This window comes from Podarcis liolepis (assembly GCF_965112155.1).
Source record: "Podarcis liolepis genome assembly, chromosome: 3".
In the NCBI taxonomy this organism is placed as follows: Eukaryota; Metazoa; Chordata; class Lepidosauria; order Squamata; family Lacertidae; genus Podarcis; species Podarcis liolepis.
In genome coordinates this window covers 35,183,997-35,202,816 of record NC_139557.1, presented here as the reverse complement: position 1 = coordinate 35,202,816, position 18,820 = coordinate 35,183,997, and the positions used below count along the sequence as shown (strand labels likewise).

Here is an 18,820-nt window from a genome sequence, read left to right as displayed (position 1 = left end):
AATTTGATTTGACGGAAAATTCCTTCCTGAAGCTGAATACTGAAACAGGTTGCATCCCAGGTATGGAGGAAAAATCCCTCCTCTAACTAAACGAAAGAGTTATATCCTTCATAAATGCATCCACTGTAATTAATGAAGATCTTACCTACCACAATATTTTCCAAAATCAAACTTAAATTATTGTTTTTGTCTTGCAGGCCGGACCTGATAGACATGAATACCGTTGCTGTTCAAAGCAACCTTGCAAATTTAGAGCATGCTTTTTTTGTAGCAGAAAAACTTGGTGTTGCCAGACTTCTGGACCCCGAAGGTGAGTTTGTGAATGGGATCCTTAGTAGATCATAGCATCAGACTGCATTGGAATTGTAACTCTCTAATGTATGTATGGTAGACATTAGCTGTGTCATGTCTTTTTTTAGATGTTGATGTCTCCTCGCCTGATGAGAAGTCAGTAATCACTTATGTGTCATCACTTTATGATGCATTTCCCAAAGTACCAGAAGGTGGTGAAGGCATCAGTGCACATGTAAGTAAAATATTAGCAATTACAAACTATGTTCACATACAACACAAGCTTGTCATGGAGAAGGATTAATTTCACTGGCAATTGTAAAGAAAAGAGGATATTATCTGATTGCTGGGATTTGGACATTCGAACCTGGCTTGGTAGTATGTGAGAAGTCTGTGCAGCTGATTTTACAATTGTGTCACCTTTTGTCGGTCATGTGCCTCCATCAGCAGTCTGACCACCACATTCTGCACCAGCTGGAGCTCCAAAACCAGGCTCAAGGGAAGCCCTACATAGAGTCCATTGCAGCAATCCTGCCCTGAGGTTACCAAGTACATAGACTACATTGGTCTGACCATCCCAGTGTAGGAACCGCCATAACTGGTGGATGTGATAAAGCTAAGGTGTTGCAGTGGGTCAGTGCATCTGGCTGTTAATCAGAAGGTTGGTGGTTTGAGCCTACCCAGGGACAGCTGTGGGCAGGATTCCTGTATCACAAGGAGTTGGAATAGCTGACCTTTAGGTAAAAGGCACACCTAGTCACATGGGACACTTGTGTCTCTAGTGATAGAGATCTATTCAGGAGTGCCTATTCACTTTCTCCTTTAGAGGAAGTGTGACTCTGTCCAGAATGAGCATGTTGCCCCATCTTTTAGACATGGGACCTATGCACCCGAAGCACAGTTTATTGACCCCATGACACAGGTGCCAGTGGGCCACTGCCAGCTCATGATACATGGTTGGTAGGGGAATGAAATGAATAGAAGCAAAGGAGAAATTACGGCTGGGCCTAAACATCGTATTCAGTGCAGCGATGGGAAGGAGATGGATATACAGATAAGGGAGATATGAAGAACTGGGGTTTTGGGGACCAGGAGCTAAAGAAGCATAGGGCCGATGTAGAATCTGAATACTAAGAGTTGCATAGAAAGTGGATTGCCCTAGTTCTGAACTGTGGGCTTCTTCCATCACTGCAGCGTTATGAGCAGGGAACTCAGTAGGAGCACGAAGGGCCAAGAGAGAGAGATGGCTATAGGACTCACTATCCTATTCTGAGTTGGCATAGCGGCCCGTCAGATCTGTTGCTGTAGGCTTCCAGTGCTACAAAATGCTTTGATAGAACTTTATTCCTACTTGCTTGCTAGGATGTTGAAGTCAAGTGGGTTGAATACCAGAATATGGTGAACTACCTCATCCAGTGGATCAGGCACCATGCCACGATGATGACTGACAGAGCGTTTCCAAACAATCCTGTGGAACTCAAGGTAATGTTTACATTATCAAGATACAGAATAAAGTGCATTCTGTATTAATTCTTTTAGAGGGATCACCTCCCTATTTAGAGCATGATTTACAAACTCCTATACAAATTAGTAACAGCCTACTCATATTCCCTTGTGTGCCACTGCTGGAGCACATAATATTGGGCTCAAAAATTCTCAACTCTTTCCCTCAGATGCAGCCTGTCTCTTGTCCAGCTAGAGCACTGATTCTTAGTCCAACCTCACTTATAGCCAGGAAACAATCCATGAATTCAGAAGAAAAGCATTGGTAGGGCTTTCCTGGGAGTGTGGGTGGTAGTGCAAGTTGCATAATTGAATGCTTCCCAGAATAAAAACATTCTGTTGATGGGAAGCTAGCATGTCAGACAGAAGGCTAAGCCTTCTATTGGTCATGTTAGTTTAATTAATTAAATGCATATATTCACCTTCCTCCCAGAGGAGCTCAAATAAAGTTTACCATAAACAGAGTTTTTACACAATGGGTAGTCAGCGATACAGCTATCTTCTGACCTTGTAGATTTTGACCCTCAATCATCCCATGCAGGTAAAAAGCTTGCCAGGTCGTGGCTAGTTACACATTGTAGCCTTTGGGCTCCTAGAAATTTGGGAAGAAGACACAGTCCAGTTGTACAGCTTCCATGTCAGTATTGAGCAGCACAGGGGATTCCCCTGGCTTGGAGGCACTGAGATGAAATTTTAACTGAGGCTGTGCGAACTATTGCCCCATCTAACTCAAAGTTTGGGGTCTGGACTGTCAAGTCACATTCCGAAGGAAGAAATTGAACAGAATTCTGTGCCAGCTGCTGTTTTCTGGATTGAGACCATGAATGCCAGTGCTCGGAATAGTCAGTATTATATTTGAATTTAAGGCATGGGGATGCCAAGTGAAGGTTGAATTAGGCACTTGACATATTAATTCTCCTCTTCCCATTGTAAATCTAAGAAGGGGTTTGGTTAGGATAGTGAGTAAACCCACACAAACCGGTTCCACACTTATGGGCATGAAAAGATTTTCAAAAGCTTCAGCAGACCAACAATTCAGAGTAAATAGTAAAACTATTTTTTAGAAACATGACAACAATGCTTGTTTGTTTTTCTTTAGGCACTTTATAACCAATATTTACAATTTAAAGAAACAGAAATTCCACCAAAGGAGATAGAGAAATCAAAAATCAAACACCTATATAAATTACTGGAGGTAAGCCATTTTTAAAAAAAATGTATTTTCGAATGCTGGTCTTGTTTCCTTTTATCCTGGCTTTATGTAATCATTCCTTGTTTTGAAGGTTTGGATAGAATTTGGGCGTATCAAGCTTCCTCAAGGTTACCACCCAAATGACATAGAGAAAGAGTGGGGGAAGCTAATTATTGCTATGTTGGAAAGAGAAAAAACACTTCGACCAGAAGTTGAAAGGTATGTTGGTATTTTTGTTTTACAAGCTTGCTTCTCTGCCTGCTCGTTTGAAAATGGCCAGTGCGGTATTTTGCGAAATGGACAAGGGCACTTTTATTAGAATACTTAAAATCAACTTTAGGTACATTGGCAAGTTAGAATCTTATTTGATAGGCTCAACCGTTTATTATAAGAAATCCATCCAAACCTAAGTTTAATTTTATTACTAGGGTCTGCACCCCTGCTTGCTCTGCTTGCTAACCCCACTGCCACTTCCCCCCACATTAATTTCCTAATCCACACAGCTGCTCATCTTACTATTCACCTTCCCAACCCCATTTCTGAAGCCACTTCTTTCTTCTCTTCTGCAGTCCCTCTTTGCACTCCTGTTTTTACCTTTGCCCATGTCTCCTCTCACCCTTTTGTGCAAGCCCCCTTGCATACAAAGTACCCCCCCCCCAATAATCTCCTGCATTTCCTCTTCCCACACATTACTGCTAAGCACCCTTTCCATCTTCCGGCCAACTATGAAGCCACTGTCCTCTCCTGCTCTGCAGATTCTTTCATGCCCCTGTTTACCTCTTCGCCCCATTCCGATGCCTCCTATTCCCTTCTTTTTTTTTGCAGCCCCTTGTGCATTCCCATTTTCACTTTCACTCTGTTTTTTTCGTCCACCTTCCTTCCGTTTTTCAATTCTTCTTTGCGCACAGATCACGCCCCAACATAGCCATGCCTTCTCTGAACTCCTATTCTGCAGCCCCTTTGCACATACCCACACCACTTTCACCTTCACCTTCTTTTTCCTCCATCCTTTTTCAACTCTCACTTGCATACAAACCACCTCTCTTTCCGTGTCTCTTCCTCTCCTAATCGGTAGCCCCTTTTGCACACACAACCCACCATGATATATGTTACTGTATCTTTAAGATGAGTAGATTAATAAGAGCAATCCTATCAACTATTGATATCAGGTGCCTCCACCGTACTCTTTTCTGTGCCTGCTAAAATCATGATTGTTTAGACAAGCTTACCCTGATGCTTAGAAAGTTGAGGTAATTTTAATCTGTTTTAGTATTTTGTATGTTTTAAAGTTTGGGTGTGAGTTTTGATTTTCTTGTTTTATATTTTTGTAAACCGTTTTGAGGCTTTTCACAATCAAGCAGTGTATACAGTTTATGAAACTAAATAAATTAATTAACTTGGTGCTGAAGTCAATAGATAGGGAACTGACATGTCACAGGATCATAGAGCAATAAGTTTGTAGTATACTTTAATACAGACATGGATCATGGGCACCCATGCACCCGGAGTTAACACGTGTAATTACATGCTATTCAGCAGCCAGTACGATTTTTTTTCCGCCAAGCATGCAAGGGCCAAATAGCAAGCCAGCACAGTCTTTTAAGGAAAAGCTCAGCTTGTTTATAGCTTCAAGCAGCAATGGCATGATATGGGTGGGGTTTTATAGAACATGAAATGATTGACTAATAGGAGTAAGAATGAAGCTCTCTACCTTTTAGAGAAGATAGTGTGCAGGCACCATCCTTGAGGGTCAACAGAGGAAGATCCCAGCTGCTCATTTACCATTTGAAACATGAATAAGAATTGAGATTTTCTGTGAGCTGAAAGCTAAAGAATGCCATTGGATTTCATTTTTGACATTAACATGATTACTGATTGCCAGGAGGAGGTAAAATACATATACCAACTTTGGCAAACATTCTGAATTACACACACACACACACACACACACACCCCATAATGATGAAGCTGTCCAAATAATTGATTCACTATCACATTTTAAACCACAGTATCTCCATTAAATTCAACAAAATGGCATCAATATGGCAAGCAGGCACTAATTTTCCTATTTAGAAGATAAAGATTAATCTTAATATTTTGACCTGATTTTTTAAAATTAATAAATGCATGTTGTATGTACTTAAAGTGAACAAACCACACATACTTCATTTTAGTTCTTTCCAACGGGGGCTATGTATAGTTTTAAGAGGGACATGGCCAGAGCATAAGCTTTAATACTGTTTAGAGCAAATGTTTAGACTGCTGTGTATGGGGCCAATGTATGTTTTGGGAGCAGTATTTCTGAAGCAACATTTCTGAAGCAAAGTGGGTATGGACCTGGATGAGAAACTACTGAAAAACCTATGCTAAGTGTAGGGAGACTAAAGGTTGTGAAACTGTTGAAGGGGAGTTCCCTCCCCGCTCCTCAAATTGTTTAGTTTGTTGAAATTGGATGAGCCTTACATAAAATATTTGGCATCCCTCTTTCCGAGTGAACACCCTAATCGTTCTGATTAGTCCATACTTGCACAGGCAATTCAAGCTACAAAAGCCAAGCCCACATTGGCATATATAGCTGAAGGCGAAGTCTTCTGAAGAGGAATGAGAATGTTACTTGCAGGGCTTTGAATATGCATGCTGAGACCTATTTAAGGATGCAGAGCTTGGTTTTTGTCCTTAAAGCCACCTAGTCCCTGGAAGCTGTATGTTTTTGCAGGCATTTTGTCTTCTCGACTTTTTAAATGACCAGCGGGATAGCTTTCTGGCTGTAAAAAAATGAATGCGAACAGTTACGGCTACCACAGCAGTGACTCTGTATTTAGTAACAGCACTAGCACCCGGACCAGCATTGATTCCAATGAAAACTTCTTGTCTGTTAACTGTGGTCCTACCCTTGTTAATTCTTGTATAAGCTTTGGCAATGGTCCCAAGGAAGGAACCAGGTAAGTGCTGGTATTATTCTGCAGAATGTGGTGCGTTTTTATCTGGTAGCAGAATCGAGATGTTAATGACCAGCCCCATGTGATTTGTCTTAACTTCTGACTTCTTTTAGGTTAGAAATGCTGCAGCAGATTGCAAACAGAATTCAGCGAGACAGCCTGGGCTGCGAAGACAAACTAATGCTTGCTCGAAATGCTGTGCAATCAGTAAGTGTATTTGGATAGCTAGTTTCCTGTCTTCTTATCTGTATATAAAACCCCCCAGCATAGACCACTGGATCAAGGGGTGGAGTTGAAGCTGCAAAATCTGGATTAAAATTCTTGCACAGACATGTGCTTCCTGGGTGACCAGTACCAAATCACCATCTGTTGGCTTGATGTCTTCTGTTTGTATAACTGGAATTACCACAATGTCTCTTGGAATTATGAGGACAAGAAGAATACCTCTTTGTTGGTTGGCAGGGGCTAGAACATACTGGGATATCCTAGAAAAGCATGCAAATTATTTCCTCAGTCATGTAAAATGGAGGTGGAAGCTGATGTTAATAAGTGGCAGACAAAATGGACAGGCTTAAAGAATGTTAAATGTTTTAAATTCATACACTTGTTGGATTCCAAGGTGATTTGTTTTAAGGGTGGAGAATATATGTTCACAGCCTCACTTGAGAATAGCATCTGTTTCCACCCTGCAAATACTAAGGGTGGAGACAATTCTTAGGAAGAAGACAGGTGCTATAATTTTGCAAGCAAGGTTTGATTAAAAGTGCATGTATGCTTTTAGGCAATATTCTCCAAGTCCTAGGTTTTAGAGGGGTCAGTCTGTAAATCCAGGAGTTTTCTGTTCCTTATAGTATCCAAGAATTTGATGGTTTTTTAAATAGAAATATTAATGAGTTTGTAAGAATGTGGTCGTCTGCATGGAAATGTCATGCGGCAGGTTAATCAAGCTTGTGGTTGTGGTGGAGGATGACTTACAATTTCTAGAATGGGTGCAAAGGTTATGTCCCCAGCAATGCTGCCTATGGCTTAGACCCTAGTATTTTACTTGAGGATACTAAAAAGGAACTCCACAACCCTGTCATGATATAATTTTATCCAGCTACCACCTTGCAGTTAAAGACATCTACCTCTTGATAGCCAAGTTATAATACCATTTAAAAGCCACCAGCAAATCTCCTATCACTGCTTTCCTCCAGCCTCCAAACCTACAAAATGCTATCAGTCCTTTGTTACATTATTGTGACTCCAACCATTGCATCAGCTGTAGTTATCTTAGGGCAAATGCCATCAGCAAAAACAGACTGTCTGGCGAACCTGTTCAGTAAAAAAGAATATCGCCTGCAAGTCTTTGCAATGTCGTATGTTAGAAAGGTGTGTAGCAAGGCAACTACACATTTGTAACCATTTTTGAAAGCACTTCAGCCATCACAAAGAAAAAGCTTTTGGAACCTTTTGGAAGGCATTTTAATGTAGAAAGTTGCAACAACTCAGAACGGGAATTTTTTCCAACAGAAAAAAGTCTGATCCTGGGACACTTGAAGTTTTGCACTTTGCTGTAAACTCTCTCGATTCGCATCATTCTGAAGACTATCACCTTAGTTTCCAATGACTGACTTGAAATCTAGTGGTGTTACTGATGAAAGAAAAAGCTAAAATGTTTGATATTTTAAGTATCACAATCTACACACACACACACACACACACACACACACACACACACACACAGTGTGTGTGTGTGTGTGTGTGTGTGTGTGTGTGTGTGTGTGTGTTGGGTTAAGGAAGTGGAATATTATGGGTTTTTACACATGAACATTGGTTTAGCTGTCTAAATATCATTTTCACCTTATTTTGCTACACACACTGGACGAAGCATGCTGTTTTATGTATATATAAACATGTGGATTGGTATCCAAAAAACCCCAAGTATCTGGGAGGTATCTGACTGTCATACTCAGATTAGATCCATTGAAACAATGGACTAACTTAAGTCCGCTGATCTTAATGAGCTTATTCTGAATATGATTTAGTTGGTCATCACTGTGATAATGTGACTTTCACCTTGGGTTTATCTTACCATGCATGTTAATCCACAGATAAACATTGTAAAGCATGTCTGAATAAAGATAACTATTGTAAAATATTGTAACTATTATAATTTTCAGAATATGATAATGGTACAAAATATTCATTGTATTTTATATAAAGTTTCTTCTCCAGTTAAATGCATGATTAAATTCAAGTTGTATTTTTAACACAGGATGCAAAGCGATTAGAATCAGGTCTGCAGTTCCAGAATGAAGCTGAGATCGCAGGTTATCTACTTGAATGTGAGAATCTGCTGCGTCAACAAGTCTTGGATGCCCAGATTCTTATTGATGGAAAATATTATCAGGCAGATCAGCTGGTCCAGAGGTTTGTGCATTTATGTTATATAGAAATATCAGCTTATGTGAATATATGCTTAAGAATTTATTCTCTAGCCCATGAAAGCCCCTTTTCTTTCTTTTTCTGATGCAGAGTAAGCTGTGTAGACATATGACAATACTTAGTTGTAACAAACTCTATGCTCACCTGAGTTATATATTTTTCTTTTCTTTTACTAGTTTATTCTAGGTTTTTTTTCCTTTTCAGAATTGAAAATTAATGAGATGATGCTATTATGCTATTGATAAATCAAATAACATGTAAAAAGAAAGAAATTGGAGCATTCATCTTATTTCCTATCAGTAGCTATGCAAAAGCATAATGAAGGCTGCAGCTGGTAATATCTGCAATTTTAACAGAAATACACTAAAAGTAAAAGGATGTCCACATACACCAGAAATTCCAATCTCCCAGATGTAACTAAAATGGTCCTGAACTAGATAACTTAAATGGCATGGCAATATGGCAAAACCTTTTTCCTCTGTAGATTGTGGCTTGGCTGCCTAGATCGTTACACTAAACGGCTTATTGGATTTTGCAAGCATCTCTGACATGTAGTGTATGTCTAAGCTTTATTTTCATTTTAGCTTAACTGTAGCTTGCCATGTTGTCCAACCTGAACTGTGGCTAAGCTTAAATCCAGCTAGTGGAAACAAGCCAATTTCAAACCACACTTTTTTTTCCTAACCATAGTTAAGATTAACCACAGTTTGGTTACACACTAAACTGCAGTTAATCCAAAACTGGAAGTGGAAGCTTCCAGTCTGCTATTCGTGACCAAACTGGAAAGAAGAGAGAAAGGGGAGAGTGCATAAGCCCAGGGGGAGGCTAGCCTTGTTGTTGTGAAACATCAGCCCATAATTTAGCATTATGTTTCAATATAGCCATAGTATGCAACTTCTTAGTGCACTAGTATGATCTCCTATATCCTATATCCTTGGCTATATTTATACAGCGCTGATGCTTTGAGATATTGCCAGTTGTTCAAGCCACACCCCACTATGCACATAAATGATTGTGAAACACAGGCATTTAAGTATCTGTCTCTTTAAAGTGGTGTAGTGGTTAAGAGCGGTAGACTTGTAATCTGGTGAACCGGGTTCGCTTCCCCGCTCCTCCACATGCAGCTGCTGGGTGACCTTGGGCCAGTCACACTTCTTTGAAGTCTCTCAGCCCCACTCACCTCACAGAGTGTTTGTTGTGGGGGAGGAAGGGAAAGGAGAATGTTAGCCGCTTTGAGACTCCTTCGGGTAGTCCTAAAGCAGGATATCAAATTCAAACTCCTCCTCCTCCTCCTCCTCTTCTTCTTCTTCCTGCTAATGCACAGAAAAACTTTTCCAAAGCTGAATTTTCTCTAAATTTGTCCCATTGAGCTCAATGTGATCGAGCAAGTTTTCACACTTCTTTGGTCCATCTGCTCCCATGGATACATTCACATGCAAAAATGTATTGTAGAAACTGCATTCTCCAAAGATACAGCCCATGAGCTGAGGCGAGGCAGTTGCAGATCAGGTGGCAGATCTGGAGCCTGAGGAGTGCGCTGTGCCCCTGCCTCCACCACTGCCACACGCCTGCCTCCACCACTGCCACACCCCACACACCAGGCTGGTGCGTGCTGCTGCAGTGGCTGTCTTTCCTGCTGCTGTTTGTTAAGGTTGCTGTGAAGTGGGTGCACTTAGAGCAAAGGGCCTAACTTGGCAACAATGGCAGCAGTATAGGGCATGCCCAGCAGTGGGGTGTGTGACAGCAGCATGGCATGTCCATGGAGGAAGAGGAGGGGGGGCATGGCATGCCCGTGGCAGAGGAGGTTGAGGGGTGGTGGTTGTTTGTTTGGAGGTTTTTTTGCCTCAAGCACCAATACCTCCTGGGTCAGCCCTGACCCCCACAGCTTCTCTGGGGAGAGTCTTGCTACTGTAATAGACTGAACACTTTCCATCTTGATTGTGGAAATCACTACTGATTGAGGAGGATCCACAGAGAATCCACTTCACAATAGATATTCTTTTTGTGCCTACGTTTAAAGAGATGCTTGGGAAGCATCACACAGAGACAAAATGGATCCCTTCAATTTTCTCTTACCTTATAATAGTTGTGTTTGAGGCTACAGTTACAACAGTACTGTATATTACTTTAATCCTTGCATTCTATTCTTAAAGAGGAGGATGAGTTTGATCCTGTCTCTGCCTTTCCCAGAGGCACTACTTTTCATTATGATGGCTTTATTATGCCCAGACACACACTATTACTTGGCACATTACCATCTAGCTCCATTGCACTTTAAAATTCCTAATATATCTATCAGTTTATCATCAAGGTTTACCGGAATGTGTGGATTGAACTCTTAATAACAACCCTCTCCTTTTTTATTTTACACAAAATACAAGATAGTTTCATTATTCTTTGTTTTTGAAACGATGAGAATTCATGAAAATCCCGAGACGATATCCAGATCTTTTCACTTCTGCAGTAAATGCTTTTCTGGTTTTTGAAACAGGGTTGCAAAAGTGCGAGATGACCTTATGGCCTTAAGAGCAGAGTGCTCCTCAATCTACAGCAAGGGGAGGACACTGACTACAGAACAGACCAAGATGATGATATCAGGAATAACACAAAGCTTAAACTCAGGATTTGCACCAAACTTCAGCCCCAGCTTAAACTCTGGACTGAGCCAGGGCTTATCACCCTCCTTGACATCATCGAGTCTAACATCAGGTTTATCATCGGGTCTTTCTTCAAGAATGACTCCAGCCATCACCCCAGCATACACCCCAGGTTTCCCACCACGGTTAATTCAAAGCTACATAACAGGAGTTGACACTGGTGCACTGCAAACACTCAAATTGATGCAGATCCGAAAACCTCTGATGAAATCGGCATTTATTGATCAGAATTTAACAGAGGAGGAAGTCAACATGAAGTTTGTTCAGGATCTTCTCAGATGGGTAGATGAAATGCAGGTAACATCTTTACATGTACATTTTTTAAAAAAAAATTCAGTCTGAGCCTGATCATTTTCCTCACCCGCTTGAGGGCTCGACTTCAATTTTCAACTTCTGCTTTCAAGGTGCAACTTGATCGAGCTGAATGGGGTTCGGATTTGCCAAGCGTTGAAAGTCATTTAGAAAATCACAAGAATGTCCACAAAGCTATTGAAGAATTTGAGTCAAGCCTTAAAGAAGCAAAAATCAGTGAGGTACAGCTTTGGGGGTGGGGAGTGTTGTGGTTATATTAAGTGTGTAGGGATTTTGTATATTAAGCAGCATATAAAAATTAGGAATATACCCCACATATACACATGTGTGCAATGTGCTTCATTATATATATAATATTCTTTGAACCAATTTGTTCTTTACAGATCCAGATGACTGCTCCCCTTAAACTCAGCTATGCAGACAAATTGCACAAACTGGAGAGCCAATATGCAAAACTCTTGGTAAGATTGCTGATTGGCAGTCCCACCTTTTATTTGGTTGCCACTTCGATAACAAAAGGTTTAAAGTAAAAAAAAAAAATAATGGATTTCTTTTACTATCTTTTTCAAGAACACCTCAAGAAATCAGGAAAGACACCTTGATACCCTACACAATTTTGTATCTCGCGCTACCAGAGAACTCATATGGTTGAATGAGAAAGAAGAGGAGGAGGTTGCATATGACTGGAGTGAAAGAAATACAAATATAGCACGGAAAAAGGACTACCATGCAGTAAGCATTGTTAAAATAGTCAAAAATAAGTATTGAATGTGACTTTCCCCCCCTTTTTCTCCTGGCTTCTAAAGCTAATTGTCTTTTTATTTGGAAGGAACTGATGAGAGAACTTGATCAGAAGGAAGAAATTATCAAATCTGTTCAGGAAATAGCAGAACAATTGCTATTTGAAAACCACCCTGCAAGGCTAACGATTGAGGTAGGTTGTTAAACATAACTTAGGAATAGAAACAGAGTCTCTCAAGGCTCTTTTTATGGGCTGCTGAAACAGAATATAGACTTGTTTTCTGGGTGCAGTCTGTAGTCCCCATGCTTCATTTCCAGAAAATGATCAGTAAAATAAGACTATTTGATTTCACAGTCAGGCTCTACATAGACATGTCATAAACCCACTGCCCCAATTGTACAGCGGGGAGGGGGTTATTGGTTGGTTGGTTTTGCTCTTGTTTTTGATCATGTATTTTGTGCTTTTATATTGAAGGGTGGTATACAGTGCAACGTTAATAATAATAATAATACTGGAAAAATGAGAAATTGACAGAAACTGAAACAGACAGATTCATCAATCCCTACATGCATTTGTTGCAGTGTATTGTAGTTCACAAAAGCTTATGTCAGAACAAATGTGTTTATCTTTAAAGTGCAACAGCATACACTTAATTTTGACATGACATGACAATGACATGAAATAAATGGGACCACAACAAAATGTAGCCGTTGTGGAGGGCTGCTGTTCCAAGGGCTGGCCAGCCATACATTCTTGCCAGTTCCAGTGTTCAGCCAGCCAACCATACCCTGTTGCAAGATACTCCATTTCTTTCCATTCCTTTCCTTCTCCTCCTTGGCCCCATCCCAGATTTCTGTTGTTAATGCTTTTGTCCATCAGACACTCAGCCTTAGACACTTTACTGAGAGCTATGTTACATCAGTTCCCATTAATATTCCAGTGAGGCTGAGTTTTGTAACCTGCGACAGGGCAGTGGTTCTGTGTTTTCATTTGACATGGAACTTCTGGGCCTTTCTTACGTGCAAAGGTTTCATTACATTGCTTCCATTTAAGGTGTGAAGTTCAGGCACTTGCTGTTGCTCATAAACTCCAGATATTGTTTGGACATTGAATTTATTTCAGACTGGCATCATGTCGTGTGCCTACAATGTGTGACTTGATTCTAGTCCAAAATGCATCTAACGTCCAAACAACACCTGGAAATTTATGAGTGCTTCTGTTTTGGTTTTAAAATGCATGCTAACTACCACAGGTGCCTTCAGACTTCCAAATGTGATCATGCGGTTGTCAGTTAGGAAACTAGGATGTGTACAAAGCAGATAGTCATGCAGGGTTTGTGCTCTGAAGCATAAGGCTTTAATGCAAGAAGATAAGCTCTATGATATTTTCAGGCTATTAAGCAGTACAGTGGTACCTCGGGTTTCATACGCTTCAGGTTACATACACTGAAGGTTACAGACTCCACTAACCCAGAAATAGTGCTTCAGGTTAAGAACTTTGCTTCAGGATGAGAACAGAAATCATGCTCCGGCGGCAGGAGGCCCCATTAGCTAAAGTGGTGCTTCAGGTTAAGAACAGTTTCAGGTTAAGTACAGACCTCCGGAACGAATTAAGTACTTAATCTGAGGTACCACTGTACTGTTGGGGCTGATGCTGCAGGGGTTGTTTCTAAGTAAATTAATACTAGATATATCCTATTGGTACCTCCTAAAAAGTTTGCATTTATAGACAAATTCAGACAGCATTCAGATGTCACAGTGCACCATCATTTATCTAGAGAAGGAACTAGCTGGAACAAATCTTGGACCTACACACTTCCTCTTCCACCTCTGTGGAGAGCTGTGAGGAGATTGGAAACTTTCACTTTTGATTAACCACAATTTCGTCTGATGTCTGAGCCCTAGACGGAAGTTAACTTTTAACTATGGTTTGATGAAATAAGGTAGCTTGATGACTCCATGATTTGTGCTCGACTTGTTTCAAACAAGGCATGGAAAAGGTTAGCTCCAGGTGGAACGACAAGCTGCAAGTAATCAAAAAAAAGAAGAGAAAGCTTTCAGAAACCTTCTTGCAGCTGCAGCAGAGGTGGAGAGGTGAGGGGGGAGCGTGCAAGCTTTATTGTGGCTTGTTTTCATAATGATAAAACAGATCAATTTCACTATCTGTAGGGTATTTAGCAAATTGAGTTGAAATACGTCTTCTAACAGAGAACAAGGCACCCACTGGTTTCCATGGGAGATGCTTGGGGAGAATTCTAAATCTAAAGTATTTACAGCAGCCTCTGCTGGCCAACAGTATTACTGTTCTACCATAGCAGGGATAGAGCAAATACTGCATTCAAGAAATTCAAGTTATAAATGACAGTTATTCTAATAAGTAAATTGTTCAGAGAGTTTTATTGCTTTTTGTAGAGAAATGCACTTGATCTGTTCAGAGGCTGGTGTGATTTCTTTTCCTATTGTTATAACAAGTCGAAGGCATTTGAGTAGGAAAATTGGGCAGGGCAGGGGCTTCAGTTCCTCAAATCTCCCCCCTTCCTCATTTGAATTGCTTCTGTTGCACAGCAAAACATGACTTCTTTCCTCTGCTTGTATCCCTAAGGCCTACCGAGCTGCAATGCAAACACAGTGGAGCTGGATTTTGCAGCTTTGCCAATGTGTTGAACAGCATCTGAGAGAAAACACTGCATATTTTGAGGTACGTAACACATGGGTATTATTGTAGAGTAACCACAGATTTAACTCTTAACAGCAGCAAGAAGAAAAGGATTTTTAAATCCTTTTTTATGCCAAATAATAGCATATTGACCCTCAGTAAATCTAAAGCTGAATTTTCACATTTCACAGGACTTCCTATTTTACTGCTGCAGATGTCTGTAAAAAGTGCTGTTCTGTTTTTATTATGAGTTTTGTTGCATATTTTTTCAGAGTGGATGTGAACTAAAAGGCTTAAGCTACTTTTTTCACACCAATATTTTCATGTGGTTCAAATGGGCCAAGAAATTGAGTAACCTTTCCCACTTGGTTTTAGAAGCAATTATTATTTTGCTGCATGTTCTGAATTCTCCATTCAAACAATACAAACCACACCACAATCATCAATGAGTGGAGGGAGAGGGACAGGAAAGGAAAGAAGAAACTTACCTAGGTTGCACTGGAAAGAAAGTCCTTGTACAGGAATTATTATTTTTCCCAACTGCAAAGAAGTAATGCATATACAGATCATTAAAAGGGTACCCAGTTAACTTCATAAGTATCTAGTAGGCATTGCAGACTGTTGTAAGCAGCATGTTTGAAGGCAGAGAGAGTTGTTAACTTTGCAGCCCAGTGGGTAAAGAGGACTGGTGGTTTTATCCCCTTTGGTGCTGGGATACCCTGGGGTGAATGGGCTCATTTAGTTTTCTAACTGATTTTAGAAACTTATGTCTCCTTCATCTAATAAGAAAGTATACCACACTCTTGGATTATCAGCCTGGGCTTCAGACTGCTGTACTGACTACTCGCTTGAGGACAAAGCTTGCAATGGTGTATTTTTTAAATCAAAAGTGGTTGTTGTTTTTTTTAGTTTTTCAACGATGCCAAAGAGGCCATAGATTACTTGAAGAATTTAAGAGATGCTGTTCATCGAAAATACAGCTGTGATAGGTCCAGCAGTATTCATAAACTGGAAGATCTGATCCAAGAGTCAATGGTAGGTATCTTCCATACATACTCGGCTAAAGCCATTTGTGCTCTACTAGCAGAGTACTAAAGGTAGACAGTGAACCCAAAAGTAAAGGAAATCTCATCACAAATTGTTCTTTCTTAAGGGGAACTAATTTTATCACCATTATTTTCACAATTCTGGCTTCAAAAATAATAATTCAAGAAGCTCATTATCTTAAACAATGTCAGTGAAATACATGGATGAGATGTTTCTCATAATTCCAGATGACCGTTTTTGGCAGTATTCTGTACCTTTCTGTTTCCACCACTGAAGAAGAGCAGTAATTGCAGCTCTTGATTGATTTGGGGCTTTTGGACAACCTACAGACTGGCTTTTAGTGTCAACAGATTGCACAGTGACCACAAGCCAGTAAACTGGTTAGGACATGCCCAGATATAGAAACTATCCTGTTCTTTTTATTATTATTATTAGCAACTGGCTAACAGCCAGGGAACATCTTCAGCTTGCAAAGCATGCAGTTACATAAAATAAAAACGTAATCCTCTTCACAAACAGAATCTTAGGTCATGGACATGGATTTTTACCACTGCTTCTCAATGTGGTTGGTAAGCAGTGCACAGGAATTCAGCTCTGCCCCTCCTAGCCCTTACTATTGAAAATGGGACATACATTGCTGCCCCCAACTATTTCGTGGTGAATTACACAAATGGACCATCGCCGTCTAGGGCTGTTGACCTAATAAACAATGGTGGTTAGAGAGTACTAATAGCACCATAGATGCCATTCTGGTTTATGTGAACAATGCTTTGTACAATATCACAAACAGCAGAAAACATATTTTTAAGTTTCAAAGAAGAACACATTTAATTTGCAGCTGCTTCTAATGTTTCCCCTCCTCTTGTTTTCTTTATAAATTGGCTTTTAGGAAGAGAAAGAACAGCTCCTGCAGTACAAGAACACAGTGGCTGGCCTTGTGGGGAGAGCAAAGACAATAGTTCAGCTGAAGCCGAGGAATCCAGATAATCCACTGAAAACATCCATCCCAATCAAAGCCATCTGTGACTATAGACAAATTGAGGTTGGAACCTTAGATTTCTTCAAATCAATTATGGGCAGTTAATGAAGACAGTTAATGGCATGTTCTTGGAATTCTCTTCCCTATCAAACGAAACAAGTCCCTGCCTTCCCAATTGGGGCTTAAGTTGTGGGGTCCTGCCCCCCCCAGCCCCCAATTTTGCTCCCCTGTCACTTTCCTAGTGGCACATGTTCAAGGGAGTGCGCTGTAAGAACAATATATGTATATTAGACTCATTCAGATTTTCTGATCTTTCTGTTGAAAACCAGATAACCATTTACAGAGATGATGAATGTGTGCTGGCAAGCAACTCCCATCGGGCAAAATGGAAAGTGATTAGTCCAAGCGGTAATGAGGCCATGGTTCCCTCCGTCTGTTTTACTGTTCCTCCACCCAACAAAGAAGCAATAGACACTGCAAACAGGTAAGTGCTGGCATAGCGTGCACAAAACATGGAAATCCTTATTGATCTTATTTGCCTTCCAGGAGCTTTTCTATGCACAGCCTACAGGAAATTTATAACATGTACCCTTTCGACTGCCACTTGACAAATTATTAATTTAGACTCGGTCATTCCCCACCCCCTCTTTGTGCATTTCAGAATTGAACAGCAATATCAGAATGTCCTGGCCCTGTGGCATGAATCACATGTAAACATGAAGAGTGTGGTCTCCTGGCACTATTTGACAAATGAAATTGAAACTGTTCGAGCCAGTAATGTTGCTTCGGTAAGTTCTGTGCCTGTTCCAGCACTCATAACAAAATATACCTAGCCTAATATTCCATGATTCGGAAGCAGTTATCTGTAGTGGCTAAAGCTGAGTGTAGCCACACACAGTTCCTGAATATTTGGTTCTGTAACGTGCCGTATTCCTGTGTTATATCTGTGCAACAACAGTTTGCTGGTTGCATTCAGAAGCTACAACCTTCCTTTATGGCATGATTGGCTAAGATTGTGGGAAGCTCCATGTTTTCCATAGTGGGCATCATTGCTGAAGGTATGTCAGTGTTGTATTGGTGTTTCTTATACTAAGAACTTAAAATGTGCATATGTCAATGTCTGTAAACACCCAGCGCATGTTGTGTGGTCTCATTGGAGTGTCCAGGACATTTATGTGGGTTTTTAACTTGTATGTATTTGAAAGTTGCTCATTGAAATGAGTCGTTGCAATTGACTTTTCTTCTAGTAACTAAAGAGCAATTCCTCTACAGGCATCTTCCGATGTGGTGCCCTCACAAAGCAACATGTGTATTACCTTTTTGGAACATTAAAATACTGCCTTAAGAAACTGACAAAACAGTATGTAGTTTATAAAATGGTGCCCAACATTAGAAAGACTTTAATTACTCCTCCTGATTTTTAATATTTCCTAGATAAAGACACTCTTGCCAGGTGAACACCAGCAGGTTTTAAGCAACTTGCAGTCCCGCTTTGATGACTTCCTTGAAGACAGCCAGGAGTCCAAAGCCTTTTCAGTTGCTGACATTGCTCAGCTGGAAAGGGAGGTGAATGTGTGCAAGCAGTACTACCAAGAGCTCCTTAAGTCTGCAGAGAGAGGTAAATATAGCACATCAACTGTGCAGAAGTCTCCCATACAAGATGCTTATGGTATTGACTACCCTTTCAATGTTACATATGTGAACTATACTGCTGTGGCTCTTTCACAGCGGTGCTCATTTCAGAAGCAGAGAGGGAAATAGATACCAGTGGAAGACGTGAGTTGGGAAAGTCCAAAGGCCCATTCTTTTTAACAGTGTCAAATGGAAAAAATGAGCAGCTTGCATGAGTATTTGTTATTTTTTCTACAGTTGCTGCTGCAGTGTTGTCAAAACAGACACACACTTTGGCATGTATGCTTTTGGCATGAATATGTAGTAAAAAGGTAAAGGGACCCCTGACCATTAGGTCCAGTCGTGACTGACTCTGGGGTTGCAGTACTCATCTTTGCTTTATTGGCCGAGGGAGCCGGCGTACAGCTTCCGGGTCATGTGGCCAGCAGGACTAAGCCGCTTCTG

At 40.6% G+C, this 18,820-nt stretch overlaps 1 protein-coding gene across 19 annotated transcripts in view; it reads left to right on the top strand.

Moving 5' to 3' along the window:
• The window catches only part of LOC310703246 (dystonin-like), a 303,015-nt gene that overhangs the window by 131,100 nt on the left and 153,095 nt on the right, over positions 1 to 18,820 (top strand). For 16 of the 19 annotated variants that reach the window (XM_083495364.1, XM_083495375.1, XM_083495358.1 and 13 more), the window contains 18 exons: positions 198 to 310; positions 420 to 526; positions 1,654 to 1,773; positions 2,894 to 2,989; positions 3,078 to 3,205; positions 6,039 to 6,132; positions 8,183 to 8,337; positions 10,844 to 11,306; positions 11,414 to 11,542; positions 11,705 to 11,782; positions 11,892 to 12,053; positions 12,151 to 12,255; positions 14,665 to 14,760; positions 15,628 to 15,753; positions 16,655 to 16,807; positions 17,074 to 17,228; positions 17,406 to 17,532; positions 18,179 to 18,362. In XM_083495364.1, the coding sequence (XP_083351490.1) occupies positions 198 to 310; positions 420 to 526; positions 1,654 to 1,773; positions 2,894 to 2,989; positions 3,078 to 3,205; positions 6,039 to 6,132; positions 8,183 to 8,337; positions 10,844 to 11,306; positions 11,414 to 11,542; positions 11,705 to 11,782; positions 11,892 to 12,053; positions 12,151 to 12,255; positions 14,665 to 14,760; positions 15,628 to 15,753; positions 16,655 to 16,807; positions 17,074 to 17,228; positions 17,406 to 17,532; positions 18,179 to 18,362 (2,591 nt within the window). Of the gene's footprint in view, positions 1 to 197; positions 311 to 419; positions 527 to 1,653; positions 1,774 to 2,893; positions 2,990 to 3,077; positions 3,206 to 5,527; positions 5,929 to 6,038; positions 6,133 to 8,182; positions 8,338 to 10,843; positions 11,307 to 11,413; positions 11,543 to 11,704; positions 11,783 to 11,891; positions 12,054 to 12,150; positions 12,256 to 14,664; positions 14,761 to 15,627; positions 15,754 to 16,654; positions 16,808 to 17,073; positions 17,229 to 17,405; positions 17,533 to 18,178; positions 18,363 to 18,820 lie in introns of those variants that run through there. The other 3 variants (XM_083495372.1, XM_083495363.1, XM_083495368.1) reach the window with 3 other exon arrangements.